The sequence below is a fragment of the Torulaspora globosa genome, chromosome 7, assembly GCF_014133895.1.
Source record: "Torulaspora globosa chromosome 7, complete sequence".
Lineage (NCBI taxonomy): Eukaryota > Fungi > Ascomycota > Saccharomycetes > Saccharomycetales > Saccharomycetaceae > Torulaspora > Torulaspora globosa.
In genome coordinates, this window is record NC_050733.1 from 98,262 (window position 1) to 114,977 (window position 16,716).

A 16,716-nucleotide genomic window follows, 5' to 3' on the forward strand; every position below is an offset into this window, starting at 1 on the left:
GATGCCTCAGCGCTGTTCCCGACAGCTAAGATCTTATCTCATTAGTATAGATTTATACAGATAGCGCTGCTTGACTAGGATTAATGCATTATACACTTCTATTGCATAGAAGTTCTTCGCTTCTCAATCACTCAAACTCGCAAAAGAGAACGGTTCATATGCGTAACCTTCACCCTCAAAGAATTTTGACATAGCCTCAACCCAATGAAGACGCAAGGAGTGAAGCATGGCTGAAGTACCTTCCATAGCCACGAGAATGCAAACAGTCAATATAAACCACATTCCAAAAAGAAAAACCACTTTGGCGACCGCTAACGGTGAGCCAGAATTGCTCGATGAAAACCCATTCTGAATGGTCATGGACCATAAAACACTAGATAACTGGGCGTGTGCGAGAGATAGAGCCCATAAACGCAAATAAGAAGCCGTGTGCGAGATGCAGTTCAGACAGAACTCGATCGTATGTATCACCTGATGAATCATCACATCACCAAAATTGAACTCTTTATGTTCATCCGCATCTGCAAAATCAGTAACGACCATGTCATCACCAGCCTCTTGCTGTGAATCTACTAGGGATTCTGTCGTTTGCTGATGACTGACACTCTGGTATCCATGAGCTATTGCGTATTCGTTTTGTCGCCTCAATGTCAATGGTTTGTAAAGTAACAGCCATGGTACGCATATTAACGCAGCAATCAGAAGGATTGTTTGTAAGAATGCCTGTCCGGGATATAATTGATCATCAATAGTTCCAGGGGATAGAAACATGTTTATCAGCATATTGAGCAAAGCAGGAGCTGCTTTACCATCCTTTATCCAATCTTTCGACCATTTGTATACGATTGCCCACGATAGATATCCGAAAATTGATTGCATGAATATCAATCCTGGTATAAAATTACCAATGATGTCTACGGTGGAATGTTTGTGCTTGTAGTTGATGTACGAAAACATGAAAGAATATGACATGTGGCAGAATCCCATCAATATCGACAATTTCATTTTGTATGAATTTGAGAAGAGAAGGCCATTATCAGTGCCATGCCACGCAGAATCCAAACCGAGCGGGTACACTCCTACCTTGGTGGCCTCGATGGTCTCACCCTTCTTGAACGTTGAAGGCCATTTCCAACCCGAGTGGAAAAGTGTCATAGACTTTGAAAAGATATCATTGTACATGATTCCTGTGTACATTGAAAACGCTCCCATGAGCAGAATAACGTATCTTCCCGTATACGCCATGTCAAATATCTCGCCTCTCTTCATAACTTCGAACTTCCTCTCATTTAACCAAAAGACTAGACCAATGGTAAATAGAATGAATCCATGGCCCAAATCACCAAACATGATGGCAAACATGAAAGGAAAGGTTACAATGGTCGCCAAACCTGGATTAATCTCCTTATAAGTAGGAATCCCATAAGCGTCAACTATCGATTGGAATGCTACAGTAAATTTATTCGTTCTGTGAAATGTCGGAGGCAGCTTGTTGGTGTGGATAACACTAACTACTGTACTATATTCAGACCCCACGCTTTCACTGTAATCTTTGAGGGCATTTGATACTATCAACAAGTCAGAGCTTGGTATCCAACCTTCAGCAACTAAACCATGTGCTTCTTGTTTGAACAGGTTCAATGTTGCGTAAATATATTTTTCCCTCTTTACCATAGCATTCCACATCGGTAATTGGTCGGTAATAACTAGTAGCTCAGTATGCAATGTTTGTTCGGTTGTCAGGACCACTTGTTGAAGATCAGATATTCTATCATTCAGTTTCTGTAAAGCTCTGTCAGACTGTTGATCCAAGCTGAAAACTCTCCCGTCCAACGAGTCGACTACTCGCTTCACCTTGGATAAAAGGGTGTCACCGTGAGTAAACACCAAGAAACAGTCCTTTTCAACGCCTACATCGTCCTCCACTAAAGTTTCATTTATGGGGAAGTTCTTGAAAAATAGATTACCACGTAGTAGTCGCCATAGAATCTTGTTTAGCACTTCGACTTTATCCCTTCTTATCGATCCCGCTATCAGAAATCTATTGTGAAAACCGCGCTCAAGCATATCAAAACTTCCGCTGGAGAGGCTTCCATGTCTGGAGTTTTCCTGAGACTGCTCGTAGATACCAGCAGCATCGGTTTCACCGGCGCCTTCGAACGAGAACGTGTCGCTCAGATCTTCACTGACATCGTCGTTGGTCAAGCTGAACTCGTCGACGTCCATCCTTTCTCGCTGCTCTCGGGTCACTCTACCAAAGATCCCGGGATGTCCTTGCAGGAATCTTGAGCATTCGAAAATGGTACTCCGCTCTTCCAGAAGAGCGCTAAGTCGTTTTCGCAGGTTGTTCAAAGAGTCATCCATCTGTCTTACACGGCTTTCAAAAGAAGTCACATCCTCCACCATCTCCTGAATAGAATCATGAGTGTGAGTGTGCATGGTACGAATCAATTGAGCGACGTTTGGATGCTGAATCGCATTACCTTCGTCATCCGTATGCAGAATGTATCTCCACGTTGCGGCCGCATGCTTCTCTGCGATTTCCCTCATATGTCCTACCAACCTATCCACCTCATCAAACTTCCTTATTTGATCCACATATCCCCTTTGAAATGCCGTCAAGTCTCGATTGAGATCTCTAAACATCACATTTCCCAAGTTCCCCAGTAAACAAACCACTTCCCTTGATATCTCGAGTGGTATGTATAATTGGGTATAAGTCATATCCGCAGAGCCTAATTGCAACAGTCAGTAATCGGTATTCGGTTGTGAACTAGCACAGAGTCCCTCCTATTAACATACGATATATCGCCTCCTCGCTGGCCATTTTGAAACCGAAAAAGAGCTCTTCCAAGAGCAATCGCCCAATGTCTGATGGCAAAAGATGCTATCGATGGCAGAGTAGCGCAATTCCCCCCAGTAATGCCCTGTTATATCGTGACGTTCTTTATAGTGTATCTCTATGAAGCAGGCTTAGTATTAGTGAAACCCTCCACGTACAGGATGACAAAGGGACTCTTATAGCTTCACCATACATTAGACTCCGTTAACTAACAGTAATCAGTGTTGAAAGTGTCAGTTGGTGGTTGGGAAGCTCTTGGATAGCTGAGTTAAGTTGGGATCGGGTCCGAGATTAGGTACAGAGGGTTATGGCGAGGGAACATGCTCGCCCGAACGATCATTATATGCCAAATGTTGACACACTGCTGTACAAACCTCTGGCCACTGAGCCATTAGCGAGCTTTATATTTCCAGATTTTGGAGCGCTGCATGCCTTGCGGCTGGAATCTTTTGTGAATTTGAATTTTCAGGAGATTGATGTTAACGGGTTTGAGATATACATTGTGGAACAATGGGCTACTGAGAGAAAGATTTCTACCGTGATTACTTCTTATACTGGTAACTCGCAGGATACAATCCGTGCGGTGCAAGTCGCACTTCCGGAAGATCCACGGAAATGGCCCGCACCATTGAGGAACTATCATGATAATTTAGTGACCTTTGCCCAGGCGAAAGTTATGTCCAAGGGCACTCTTTTCATTACGAATTTGCCTTCAGTACCGTCGAACTTGAATCTTTTGCATGTAGAATGCGGTGACGTGAGAGTGATCTGGAGGAACTTCGAAGTGAACCTGGATTTGAAAAGACTGCAGTGCGGTGGTAGATCAGCTCTTCTTTTATGCGCGTCCACGAAGGCAGCTGAAGACAAGTTTTCGCAACTATACAAAATATCAATGTGTCCGATATCCCGAGAGCAGTACCTGCAGTGTGATGATCAAGATGACCATGGGCAATATGCTCCTATGGGTCTAGCGGAATGTTATCATCCAGTAATAGAACTCATAACGCTGGTACAAATTGCGTTGGGCTATTTTGATTTGTTTCATCACGAGAAGGATGGACTACTGTGCAATGATACGATATCGGCCATTAATCGATGGTGGAATAAATACGGCAAATTTTACCTAGGTGTGGAGCGTTTGAAGAATGAAGGTCCACTGGGTCCCACCACAACGACAGCATTAATAAGTCTTGTTTTGAGTTGCTACTTCAAAATGAAGGTCGAAGACTGCGCTTTTTCTAAGGATCCTTTCGAAGAAACGCCATTCCGCAACAGTATTCATGCCTTCCAAAAGAAGTACGGCATTGGTAAGGGCTCAGGCGCGATCTACCTGGATGATAAGACTTTGGAGAAGTTATTCGAAGTCTCTGCAAAGACTTCCAACACAGATATCTTCAAATTTAAGAAAGTTGTCAAATCTACTGTTCAGGATATCGCGGGACGAGGCAATCCAATGCATCTTTCTAACGAAGTTCTAACAACCGATTTGGACTCCTTTGTGAAGCATATTCATGGTGGATCTTTGGGATTACTATGGAAGAGTAAAGGTAGACCCAGACGTCGCTTGAGAAATATACGGGAGCACCTCGGAATGTGTGATATAAAATACTTCAGAGGCGATCCCGATGCCTTACTCGAGAAACAAGCCATTTACTTTCTTGAAATGAAGGCCCACGGTGCCGATTCTCAGAATTCTTCTGATGGTCAGGAAAAAACCCTGTGTGAGGCCAATAAGTTGATGCGATACGATAGCTCAGGTTCATCCATATCAGCGTCATCGATGTTTTGTAACTACGACAAGAGCAAGTATGCCCGCAATTTTGGAATCAACAAAGTTTACCATGAAGAGTATATCAGGCGTCATTCATTCCCCTACGCAGATGATGGGACGCACGACACTTTCGACGATGATGATGACTCGTGTAATAAGCAGAAAGCACATTGTCTATATCGCTCTGATTCCGTTTCTCAAGTTCAAGACGTTATAGAAACATGGCGTCTACCGTTTGATCCCTCTTTGGTTAAAATGGCAAGAGATCTCCTAAGGATAAGATACAAGCTGGAGGCGCAGCAGAGAGTTGATGAAATGATGCATGGGTATATGGGGAAGCTTGAGCTGAACGGGGATTGTACCACTGCGTTTAGTGATCTGATGAGCGATCTGGAAAGTGTCTACCATAGTTATTCTCAGAATCTTGGAGAATTGGATGAGAAGAAGAAAGGAACTGATACAAAGCAAGCTCTTCTTCGAGGTGAGATGCGCGAATTGAATTCGCTCTCGTCAAAGTTTCAATACGACATGCGAGTCCTTAAAGGGCGTATGAGAGATGTTGAGGACAGTGTAAATCATTTCGAGACCAAGTTAATGGCTATGCAGAAATCACTTGTTGAACAGGGTTTGGGCATCGCTACCGCCGTTGACTCACTGAGCGACAAGGTTAAATTTGACAAGTGCGTGAGCGCCTTGGTACAGGAAAAAGACACAAAATATGAGGGAATATGCTTGAAGATGTTCAGCAAACGGTTCGTCAGGGATGTCAAGGAAGATGTCTCTCATTGGGGCTCATGGTTTTTCACCAAGCTTTTTTACAGGCATGGAAACACCGATAATGGGATCAAATGAAGGAAATTAGGGATTATACGGGTATACACAATTCACGAGAAATTATGTAGCGTTATAGCGATGCATTGCAGATAAGTTTCAAAAGACTGTTTTCATCAGGTCAACTCCATAAGAATCTTTGAGTTGCAGCAAGATCTGGAAAATTCGCTCGCGCTCTTTGAAGTTACTCGGTACATCATCCCAGTTAATCTGCCCCAGCACTATTCTTATTTCATCGTAGATGGCGGTAAGCTTATCTCGAGTTACACGCTTAGTATCTTGCAGACTTTCATTGCTTCTCCTGAGCTGCTCCATTTTCAAATCGAACTTATCCTGAATGTAATAATCGATGGTCTGAGTTCCTGTAACTTTTCGCTCAATAATGAATCCTCTGATGGAGTTTAAGTGTTCGACTATTTCTTGAATCAGACTCCATATTCTACGGTTCAAATATTCTTGAAGTTCGATCTCATAGATAAGGCTGTAGTTCTCCAAAATAAGCTTGTCTGTCGAATCCGGGGCAGAAACTTCATCATACTTCTGTCGTGTGTTTTCAGAAACCTTTTCAGAGAGTTGATCGTAGGAAAGACCTGATTGCTTCGCCAGTCTCCTCAATATACTTTCAATTTTATCACTTTCTTGCCTATTGGCCCTACACTCTGAGCCCAAAACCTTGATGAGTTGGAAAACATAATCGAAGTTGTCGCTGCTTGAATCCATTCGGTAAATTGCAATGAGAAGTTGAGTGTTGAGCTCCCAACTTATGCTGCAGTGCTCATTAAATCGTACACTACTAAACCTATAGCAGGAAGTTGGTTATAGTATAGTAAAGCATGAAGGGTTTTGTTGGGCTTACTGAATAGTTTTTATATCAAAAACATCAAAAGGTAGAAGCGGTGGCTCAATGGTAGAGCTTTCGACTCCAGTTAAATCCTGGAATTTCCACGGAATTGCAATCGAAGGGTTGCAGGTTCAATTCCTGTCCGTTTCAATCTTAGTTTTTTTTATTTGGATCCACAGTAAATGTCACTTAATAATGGATCACCAAGAAACCAGGATCAAGGAACCAGAGAAAAGATGGTACTAACAGCTGTTCCTTTAATCGGCAACTGGCCTCCATTACACAAGTAAAGATGCCCTATCATGCGAACTATTCGAGCTTCACACAAAATGCAGACAAGAAGGAGGCATTGCAGTTAGTTTTGGATCATTATGAGAGTTTAAGCACTGATCAAAGTAATTGGATATGTAACCTGGCAAATGCTTCGTCACTGCTATGGTACGCATACAAATCATTGAATGTAAACGTCAATTGGACAGGATTTTACGTCGCGCAGCCCGACCAAGGTGCTCAGAACGATGAAACACTGTTGCTGGGGCCATTTCAAGGTAAGGTTGCCTGCCAGACTATTCCTTTTGGAAAGGGTGTCTGTGGAGCTGCTGCCGCAACGCAGGAAACACAATTGGTCTCAGACGTGAGCAAGGCCGCAGGCCATATAGCCTGTGATGGAGACACCAAGAGCGAGATTGTTGTGCCTATCGTCGATCCTCAGTCGCGCAAAACGCTGGCGGTGATCGACATCGATTGTGTCGATCTCAACGGTTTCGATGAAGTTGATAAATTTTATCTTGAGAAACTGGCGAGACTGATCTGTACCTCATGTAATTTTAATAGAGTCTAATGGAGCATACGCCGTGATATTCTGGCTAGTTCAGCTGAACACTTTCTGTTATGTGTAAAAAATGATTTCGCCCAGGATCGAACTGGGGACGTTCTGCGTGTTAAGCAGATGCCATAACCAACTAGACCACGAAACCTATTAAATTTTTTGATTTTTTCAATTTTAGTACTAATAAACTATATTTGTCTACATTACTTTGTCCTATGAATCCCCTCTTTCTGGAGCTACCTGTGTAGCTCTCTAATAGCTCTCAACTGGGTCCCTTTTATATCTTTCATTTGGACCTCTCGTTGGCTCGCTATTCGAGATCTAGGTGCGGTATATAGCTCGCTTGTACCGGTAATCGATCAGGTCTTACTCAGCCATATACTTGGCCTGACCGGATCTTCGTCTTGTCAAGCCGATATGTTCAGCTCGTACTATTACGGTGATTAAGAGATCCAAGGTGTATGGTAAGTGGAAAATTAGGCGTAATAGCAATTCCTAGAATCAAAGCATTTGAATCTTCTTTAGCATCGAGCTAGACTAGTGTTTTGAATGTTTGACTAACTGGGCTCGAAGGCTCACTGTTTGGATTAGGGTTTAGGGCTATGCGGCTCTACGATGCGGAACAACAAGATTGTTAAAATTTTTCAGAATGCGATGCGATGAGATAAACCTGCAATTGTGGAAGACAATTTTGGATTGCACTCTTTGGCTCTCATCCACTTATCTAGAGCTCCTAAAACTCTGCAGCATCGTAAGGCGTACAGGAGAGATGGTTGCTTCGAGGAAAAGGTCTCAGGAGGAGGAAAGAGAAAGTAGTGATGATGAGCAGTTCATGCCGACTGGCTCAATGATCGATGTAGAGGCTGAGGAAAGCAGCGATGATGACGATGAAACATTTTATGAGGCAGAAGCACTTGGAGAGAACGAGGAAGAGGAAGAAGAAGAGGACTCCGATGCCGAGTTCAACAGAATTTTGGCCGAAGATGAGGCAGGAGAGGACGAAGAAGATTACAACACATCCGAATCATTCGATGACACGGCTTCCATGACAGATAAACTTTCTGGCATGGAATTAAAGACGATTGCGGATCCCAACATCTACACAAAGTTTTCAGATGGCAAGCCAAGAGTGATCAAACCGGAGATTGATCCCAAATACGATAGTGATGATAGCGATGCCGAGGCAGCTAACACCATTGGAAATATTCCGTTATCTGCTTATGATGAGATGCCTCATGTTGGGTATGATATCAACGGTAAAAGGATTATGAGACCAGCCAAAGGCTCTGCGCTTGATCAACTGCTTGACTCGATTGAGTTACCTGAGGGTTGGACTGGTCTGCTAGATAAGAACTCCGGCGCTGGATTAAATTTGACCGAAGAAGAACTTGACCTAATTTCGAGGATTCAGAAGAACGAGCAAACAGATGAAAACACAAACCCTTACGAGCCATTGATAGACTGGTTCACAAGACATGAAGAGGTCATGCCATTGACAGCGATGCCCGAACCAAAGAGGAGATTTGTGCCTTCCAAAAATGAGGCAAAGAGGGTGATGAAGATCGTTAAAGCGATCAGAGAGGGTCGTATTATTCCTCCAAACAAACTGAAAGAGATAAAGGAAGCAGAAGCTGCTGCAGACTACAAATACGATTTGTGGGGAGACTCCTCTGAAACTGTTGACCACATAATGACTTTGAGAGCACCTAAAGTACCTCCTCCAACTAATGAGGAAAGTTACAACCCGCCAGCAGAATACCTGATGACTCCAGACGAAAAGGAACAATGGGATAATACCGATCCTGAAGATAGAGAGAGAAATTTTATTCCGCAGAAGTATTCGGCTCTGAGAAAAGTTCCAGGTTACACTGAGACTGTCAGAGAAAGATTTGAAAGGTCCTTGGACCTGTACTTGGCACCTCGTGTTCGGAAGAATAAGCTCAATATTGATCCAGAATCCTTGATACCCAAATTACCCTCGCCAAAAGATTTAAGGCCCTTTCCAATTCGTTGTTCGACCGTGTATTCCGGACACGAGGGTAAAATACGCTGTCTCTCTATCGACCCGTCGGGCTTGTGGTTGGCTACTGGTTCCGATGATGGTACTGTGAGAATTTGGGAGATTTTGACGGGAAGAGAAGTCTACAAAGTCATTTTAATAAACGTTAAAGAAAACAAAGACGACCATATCGAATCCCTCGAATGGAATCCGGATAAAGAAACCGGGATACTTGCTGTGGCTGCAGGCGAAAACATCTATCTGATAGTCCCTCCTATCTTTGGCTTCGACATTGAGAATAATGGTAAAACCTTGATAGAGAATGGGTTCGGTTTCGATACCTTTGGTTTGAAAAAGAAATCTGACCTACAAGTCAACGATAGTGATGATGAAACGGAAAGCGCCAAGGCAAGCACTGTAGTAAAGAAGTCAGTCGCTCAATGGGTCAAACCATCCCAAGCTCAGCAAGAGAAGGATATCTCTATAGTCATCACATGCAAGAAAACCGTCAAGAAATTATCATGGCATAGAAAAGGTGATTATTTTGTCACGGTTCAACCCGATTCCGGAAGCACATCTGTTCTCATTCACCAACTGTCGAAGCATCTCACCCAATCTCCTTTCAAGAAGTCCAAGGGCATTACCATGGATGCTAAGTTCCATCCTTTTAGACCTCAGCTTTTTGTCTGCACACAGAGATACATCAGAATATATGATCTGTCGCAACAGGTGCTTGTCAAGAAGCTACTACCTGGTGCTCGTTGGCTGTCCGAGTTTGACATCCATCCAAGAGGTGACAACGTAATTGCGTCCTCGTTCGACAAGCGGGTGCTATGGCATGATTTGGACTTGGCTGGCACTCCATACAAGACCTTGAGATATCACGACAAGGCTGTCAGATCCGTCAAGTTCCACAGAAAGCTGCCACTCTTCTGTTCGGCCGCTGATGATTGTACTATCCATGTATTCCACGGCACCGTCTACGACGACATGATGAAGAATCCTCTGATAGTGCCATTGAAGCAGTTGACGGGCCACAAGCTCAACAACAGTCTCGGTGTGCTCGCGACCGTCTGGCATCCGCGTGAAGCATGGCTTTTCTCAGCAGGCGCTGACAACACGGCTCGTCTGTGGACCACTTGAGACTCTCCATTTCAGCTTGTACATTAGTATATATAGATATATATGTAGGGACCACTGCATCAGAAACCGAGCTCCCGCATCGCCTCCATTGCATCTTCATCCTCCACAAACATTTCTTGAGTATCCAGGTTCTGGTCCTGCTCGGTAGATGCGGGCGGCTCGTCAACGGACCGTTCGGGTGCTTCAGCGGGTTGTTGCGACGCCGCAGTGTAGATATCATCTTCTTCCAAGTCTTCTGCATTACCGGCTCGTACATCCGACGGCTGCATAGATTCCTCCCCATGCATCTCGTGACGGTACAGGTTTTTTCTGTACTCCCGCAGCATCTTATCGCTCTTCCCCAAAGAATGACACAGTCTGATGAAATCGCCAAATCTAGCCTTCGGAAACAAATCGTGCGCCCATAGCTGATAAAACTGGATTATATGTGAAAGATTATCGTGAGCGTTTCGCTTTTTCGAAATGCGAATCGCCTTTGGCGCATGCTTCATCACATACGGTAGGCCCCTCTCCCCAACCAGCCGCTCTGCTGTTAACTTGATCTGTGGTGTACGCCTCCTCAGCGACCCTACTACCGCAGTAGGGTCCACAAGTGTTGGATCCACTAGTGTCTCAGAGTTCGTGCTTCCTTTCTCTGTTTCTATCGGGGTCTCATTCTCGGCGTCTATCCCAAACCACAGTTCTCCTCCCATTGAATCTGTAACTTCATCTCTCAACTCTCAACAACTTGAGTTCCTAGAACCATATAGCTTTATCGTTGACGCGTATCAACACACTAGCCTAACGCGTCCCTGCCAACAGAGTCACGTGAGTCATAAACTGTGGCTGTCACCCGGATGGCGTCAAAAGACGGAAAACAAAAAAAATGAAAGAAGCCCTTGAGGTTTCAAAAGTCACCATATTGTGGCGGCATCGATGGCCACGAAGTCCCCAAAGCCTGCTCATAGCATGTATATATAACCTTGCGTGTGTACTTTAGACTGCTGAATTAATCACTTTCGCAGAGTAACCGAGCATAATCGACGATGTCCAGAGTGACTACTTCCACCATGATTTACAACACTGACACTGGGATGATGTTCGACCCGTCACGTGTCAGTGCTAGGAGCGTCCAGGAGCATGCCAGCGGCAGCCAGCTGGCGAGAGATGACGACTCGGAAGATATGATGGTCGATCTAAGCACCGGCTCGTTCATCCCGGTGAATTTGCGGAGCTGGACGGTTCTGATGGAGGTGACGGATAAATTGGGTAAGCTGTGATAGGGCCGAAGCCCTGTAGCACTCTCCTAGGTTTTAGTTGTAGGCGTTTCAATGTGTATTATATTCTATTTGTATTTTAAGAATTTTCGGCGTTAACGATGCACGGCTTGTTAGTCAAGGGGCGGGCGGCTATTCGATTCGGCTTGAAAAGTATAAATACAGGCGCCGATCGGGGCTTTTTAGAAAAACTACAGGCATACAGTTTACAGATACCGACGAACCGCTAGAAGAGAGGAAGCAGAGTATCCGATCTACAACGATTTGGTTGCGGTTGCGATTGTCTCAATTAGCGCGGCAGGCATACATGTTTTCCACTTTAGCCGGAACGGCCGTTGTTACCGCTCCAGTTGGCTGATCGCCGCAATTGGCGGATGGCACATGATTGCTATACCCTCTAGCCGCCGAGCAGCGTCCGATAGTTTGGTTCTTATAATTTTGTTTGCAGCCGAATCGAAGGACATGTCGCTTCTAACGGCGACGCACGATCATGACAAATTAGGGCATTGGAACAGAATACTTCAAGAAAACCTATCGTTACACGATCCGTAACAACTGAAAGTTGAGTTTAATAAGGGCAGTTTTCTTTGATTTGCAGTGATACCTTCTTTTGAAATTAGCTGCAAATGTTCGGTGCAAATAGGCCAGCGTTTGGAGGCGCTTCCCGACCCTTCGGCACGACGTCGTCTCCTTTTGGGTCTCAAGCCCAACAACAACCACAACAACAGCAACAACAACAACCGAGTTCAACTTTTGGTTTGAACACAGCAAATAATGTTCAGTCGGGATTTGGCGGGTTCGGCGCTGCTCAAAATACAACTGCCACGACAAATCCCAGTAACACTCTCTTCGGTATGTCCAATAGCAGCAATACTTCCAATGGCCCATTTGGTAAGACAGTAACTGGCGGTGTTACATCAAACAGTTCGGGATCATTGTTTGGCAATGCAGCGCTGGGTTCTTCAGGCTCCACTGTGGGCTCAGTGAGCGGTAACGCAGGATCTGGTACCGCGATCAAATCCTTCGCCGCTTATCAGGAAAAAGATCCTACTACCGGTGTCGTGAACGTATTTCAAACCATCTCTGCCATGCCCGAATACAGAAACTTCTCGATCGAAGAGTTGAGAATGCAGGACTATCAAGCTGGGCGTAAATTCCCTTCGGCAAATAGTAACGTTGCAGGAACTGTATCCCCATTTGGCGCTCAAACAACTAATACTAACACCGGTTTCGGTACGATAGGTAACAACAATTCGATGCAACTTCAATCTGCTGGTAGTGGAGGACTTTTCGGCCAGAGAAATACAACATCTCAGGATTCTCCATTCGGGTCTCTGACTTCGTCAAACAACACTAACAACACTAGTAATACTTTTGGAAGTGGTGCTTTTGGTGCAAACAGCAATGCCAATACCGGGTTCGGTAACACCAGCAATTCCCCATTTGGTCTGAACAAGCCGGCAGGCGGCGGACTCTTCGGGCAGTCTCAGAATTCCGGCTCAACGGGTTTTGGCCAACAAAGCACGGCTTTTGGTGGTACCGGCAACGCTTTTGGTAACACGAACGCTATGGGTAATACTGGTGGGTTGTTTGGGCAGAGCAATCAGCAGCAGCCGCAACAAGGTTTCGGTAGTCAGGCTCCGAATACTTTTGGACAAAACAACCCCCAAGGAGGTTCAATGTTCGGTCAAAACACGACCTCGAATACAGGAGGCCTGTTCGGCCAGCAGCAGAAAAATCAAGCTGCTGGAGGTCTTTTTGGCAATAAACCAAGCGGTGGCCTCTTTGGTCAACAGAGTTCCACTTTCGGATCAACCAATACCGGAAGCACAGGCTTGTTTGGTCAGACCAGTAACCAGCAACAACCTCAGAGCGGAGGTCTATTTGGTCAAAGCAGCGCTACACAGCCCCAGCAGGGTGGAGGCCTATTCGGTCAAAGCAATACTATGAACCAGCCGGGCGGGCTTTTCGGACAGAATACCAGCCAGCAAAGTGGAGGAATGTTTGGTCAAAACTCCAATCAGCAAAGAGGGCTGTTTGGGCAGACGAACGCTCAAGTGGGGTTTGGTCAGCAACAGGCAACTAGTACCGCTGGGCCCTTCGGTAGCAAGCCATCTGGTGGTCTCTTTGGTCAACCACAAACCTCGACAGGCTTTGGCGCTAATACCGGGGCAACGGGCGGAGGTCTTTTTGGTCAGAGTAGCGCACAGCCCACTCAGGCTGGCGGTGGTTTATTCGGTCAACAGCAAGGAGCTGTCGGCCAAGCGACTCAGCAGCAGCCAGGCGGCCTGTTTGGTGCCAAACCCGCAACTGGTGGGCTTTTCGGAAACCAGCCCAATCAAGCTGGTGGTTCTTTGTTTGGCAGTACACAGCAACAACCACAGGGTAGCGGGCTCTTTGGTCAGAGTAATCAGACTCAACAGCAAAGCGGTGGTCTCTTTGGCTCTAAACCGGCAGGTGCAGCCGGAGGAGGTCTATTCGGAAGTAATGCTAGCACTACTAATCAGGCACCTTTAGGTCAGCCATCAAGTGGTGGACTGTTTGGTGCCAAGCCTCCGACTGGTGGCCCAACAAACACTGCCAGTGGTGGTTTATTTGGTAATGTTAACGCGACTAACCCTGCGGGCTCTGTTGGTGGCGGTTTATTCGGTGGCACTAGCGCGAATAATACTTCGGTCAACACTGGATTATTTGGCTCGAAACCCCAAGGCCAAACCTCTGGCGGGTTGTTCGGTAATAATTTAACTGGTAATAGCACCTCAACAAGCGGTGTATCTGGTGGGTTATTCGGTTCAAAGCCTGAAACTCTCAATACAGGTGTTTCTGGTGGCGGGCTATTTGGTAATAATTCTAGCGCCGTGACAAATAATCTCTCTGGGGGTCTCTTTGGGAACAAACCACAGCAAGGCATTCAGCAGTCCAGTTTCCTCGGCAGTTCACAGCCATTACAGCAGCAGCAACCGCAGCAATTACAGTCTCAAGCTAGTAATCCATATGGAACCAACGATTTATTTTCCAGAGTTGTAGTTCCTAATTCAATTACGCAGCCCACGAAGCCCAGTGCTACCAAAGTTAACGCAGATCTTAAGAAGAAGGCTAATTTGACCGGTGCTTATAGATTGGCTCCGAAACCACTTTTTACTGGAAGAAGTTTGGCTGACAGCACACGGACAAAAAATGACGTGCTTATGATTACAGGTTCTCGCGCACCATCAACCACCTCTGCTCCAAGTTCAGCTGGCAAGGAGTCGGTCACTTCCGATACGGGCAGAAGCCTCTTCTCAGCAGAGACTGATGAGGCTATCTTATCAGCCGATAAGCTGCTGTTTAACCCTGATAAAAAGTCGTTCAAGAATCTCATGATCAATAGAAAGAAACTGGAAAAGGAAGTTGACTTGGTTGATAAACCCTCTGAGGTGAAAAGAATTGCCTTTGCACCTCATGAGACTACTGACGGCAAAGCTTTGCCTGATGGCCTAACCGACGGAAGAGAGAACCTGTTTGACCAGGTTCAAGACAGTCCAACGGTCAATAAAGACCAGAAAAACAAAAAAGGGATTCATTCGACAAAGAAATCCGGTCTTTCTTCAACGACTGCATTAGAGGAAAATGGATCAAACTCCAAGCTTCGTGGTGTTATTGGCGATGATATCACTTTCACTGCTAACGGATACTATATCTCTCCATCCTTAGACTCGTTGGCATCGAAGACGTTGCCGCAATTACGTAAGGTGTCCGGTTTGGTTATTGGACATAAAGACTACGGTAAGATTGAATTTTTGGAGCCTGTCGATTTATCTAATATACCTTTACCATGGCTTTGTGGCAAAATAATATGCTTCGAGCCGAGAGCATGCATCGCGTATCCAAACTCAAACAATCCGCCTGCAGAAGGTGAAGGGATCAATGTACGTTCCAGGATAAGTCTTTATAAGTGTTATCCATCCGATAAGGCGACAAGAGAGCCAATTAAAGACGCAAGCCATCAACTAGTGAAGAGACACATTGAGAAGATGAAGAAGCAAAAAAATGCTAAGTTCGAAAGTTACGATCCAGTGACTGGCTGTTGGACCTTTATTGTGCAGCATCCTGCTTGCTAGAGGTAAATCGTAAAAGTCTGGTAGCAGGTTCCACGCGGATTATAATGGAACCGAATACATAACCTTTTTTACAGACTTGGCCTGTATATTTACGAAAAGACGTTGTAATTCTAACAAAATGTGGACGACCTAGTGTATCTTTAAACAAGAGGAAGAGATCATAAGAAATGGATGCTCTGACCAGCCACTTGTCCGAATTACGAAATGTGGAAATGTTCGAAGTGAACTTGACATGTCGGAGGAAAAATAAATGCCATCCCCTGGAATCGAACCTGGGTTTCATCGGCCACAACGATGTGTACTAACCACTATACTAGGATGGCTGTTATTTGTTGGAGGCTAAAATATTGCTCTACTACTTGTAGGGGATTTCCTGTGGAGCTTCTAGTCCTTTTTCTGCACCTGAATAACTCTCTAATAGCTCTCAACTGGGTTCCTTTTATACGTTTCATTTGAACCTCTCGTTGAGTCGCTACCCAAGGCCTTAGGTCTGCTATGCCACTCGCTTCTATTGGAAATCGATTTAGGGCTTAGCCTGGTTAAGATCTTCGCTTACATCTTATCGAGCTGATATGTCCAGCACATACTATTACAGATGATTTTTAATACTTCAGTATAGAGTTACTTTAGTGTAGAGTTCTAGATGCCAGCCTTCATTAAGTGCTGAGAAATTTGATTCCGCTTTGAATATACTGACACACATAAAGCGAGCTGTGTGTGTTGACTATCAGAACTTCCAAGTCAATAGAAGAGCTGATTTGGCGCTGTTCAAACTGTTAGATAGATGCAAACATGGTGTATGAAATCTGCAATTTTTATATAATACCATCTTTCTCGCAGTTAACTGTCTTTTTAACAGCAGCTGGTTGTTACATTGTCAATCTCTTCAGAACCAATGCACTTGCCGGGAAACTTCGTGATGCGTAAACGGTTCAAAGGGAGATCCTCGTGGGCGTCTTCGCCTCTGATGCTACAATGTTACATGAAAAGATCAAACGTTAGATCTCTGCTAACAATGCAAAGCGTGTTGAGTGGAAACGGTGGCTCGTCTGCTAGAAACTTTCGCTAGCGGAAGAGATTGCTGACCATTGAGTTCACGGAATG

At 45.0% G+C, this 16,716-nt stretch overlaps 8 protein-coding genes and 3 non-coding genes across 11 annotated transcripts; 6 read left to right on the plus strand and 5 right to left on the minus strand.

Moving 5' to 3' along the window:
* Positions 1 to 123: 123 nt before the first annotated feature.
* STV1 (H(+)-transporting V0 sector ATPase subunit a) lies at positions 124 to 2,724 on the minus strand (the record flags this gene model as incomplete). Its single annotated transcript, XM_037284990.1, has 1 exon — positions 124 to 2,724. The coding sequence occupies one exon, from the start codon at positions 2,722 to 2,724 to the stop codon at positions 124 to 126; it is 2,601 nt and encodes an 866-aa protein (XP_037140886.1).
* A 425-nt stretch (positions 2,725 to 3,149) lies between these two features.
* Positions 3,150 to 5,465, plus strand: HG536_0G00700 (uncharacterized protein; the record flags this gene model as incomplete). The annotated part of the gene is made up of 1 exon (XM_037284991.1): positions 3,150 to 5,465. The coding sequence occupies one exon, from the start codon at positions 3,150 to 3,152 to the stop codon at positions 5,463 to 5,465; it is 2,316 nt and encodes a 771-aa protein (XP_037140887.1).
* Positions 5,466 to 5,543: 78 nt separating this feature from the next.
* Positions 5,544 to 6,164, minus strand: FAR3 (Far3p; the record flags this gene model as incomplete). The annotated part of the gene is made up of 1 exon (XM_037284992.1): positions 5,544 to 6,164. The coding sequence occupies one exon, from the start codon at positions 6,162 to 6,164 to the stop codon at positions 5,544 to 5,546; it is 621 nt and encodes a 206-aa protein (XP_037140888.1).
* Positions 6,165 to 6,334: 170 nt separating this feature from the next.
* Positions 6,335 to 6,435, plus strand: HG536_0Gtrna4W. The gene is made up of 2 exons: positions 6,335 to 6,371; positions 6,399 to 6,435. It is a non-coding gene; the product is annotated as a tRNA-Trp (tRNA).
* Positions 6,436 to 6,577: 142 nt separating this feature from the next.
* Positions 6,578 to 7,126, plus strand: HG536_0G00720 (L-methionine (R)-S-oxide reductase; the record flags this gene model as incomplete). Its single annotated transcript, XM_037284993.1, has 1 exon — positions 6,578 to 7,126. One exon carries the CDS (start codon positions 6,578 to 6,580, stop codon positions 7,124 to 7,126), a length of 549 nt encoding a protein of 182 aa, XP_037140889.1.
* Positions 7,127 to 7,188: 62 nt separating this feature from the next.
* Positions 7,189 to 7,262, minus strand: HG536_0Gtrna14V. Its single transcript has one exon. It is a non-coding gene; the product is annotated as a tRNA-Val (tRNA).
* A 501-nt stretch (positions 7,263 to 7,763) lies between these two features.
* Positions 7,764 to 10,256, plus strand: ERB1 (ribosome biogenesis protein ERB1; the record flags this gene model as incomplete). Its single annotated transcript, XM_037284994.1, has 1 exon — positions 7,764 to 10,256. One exon carries the CDS (start codon positions 7,764 to 7,766, stop codon positions 10,254 to 10,256), a length of 2,493 nt encoding a protein of 830 aa, XP_037140890.1.
* A 59-nt stretch (positions 10,257 to 10,315) lies between these two features.
* CSM3 (Csm3p) lies at positions 10,316 to 10,948 on the minus strand (the record flags this gene model as incomplete). The annotated part of the gene is made up of 1 exon (XM_037284995.1): positions 10,316 to 10,948. One exon carries the CDS (start codon positions 10,946 to 10,948, stop codon positions 10,316 to 10,318), a length of 633 nt encoding a protein of 210 aa, XP_037140891.1.
* Positions 10,949 to 11,281: 333 nt separating this feature from the next.
* HG536_0G00750 (uncharacterized protein) lies at positions 11,282 to 11,515 on the plus strand (the record flags this gene model as incomplete). Its single annotated transcript, XM_037284996.1, has 1 exon — positions 11,282 to 11,515. The coding sequence occupies one exon, from the start codon at positions 11,282 to 11,284 to the stop codon at positions 11,513 to 11,515; it is 234 nt and encodes a 77-aa protein (XP_037140892.1).
* Positions 11,516 to 12,138: 623 nt separating this feature from the next.
* NUP116 (FG-nucleoporin NUP116) lies at positions 12,139 to 15,612 on the plus strand (the record flags this gene model as incomplete). The annotated part of the gene is made up of 1 exon (XM_037284997.1): positions 12,139 to 15,612. One exon carries the CDS (start codon positions 12,139 to 12,141, stop codon positions 15,610 to 15,612), a length of 3,474 nt encoding a protein of 1,157 aa, XP_037140893.1.
* A 251-nt stretch (positions 15,613 to 15,863) lies between these two features.
* On the minus strand, positions 15,864 to 15,935 carry HG536_0Gtrna4H. The gene has a single exon. It is a non-coding gene; the product is annotated as a tRNA-His (tRNA).
* Between the last annotated feature and the right edge of the window lie 781 nt (positions 15,936 to 16,716).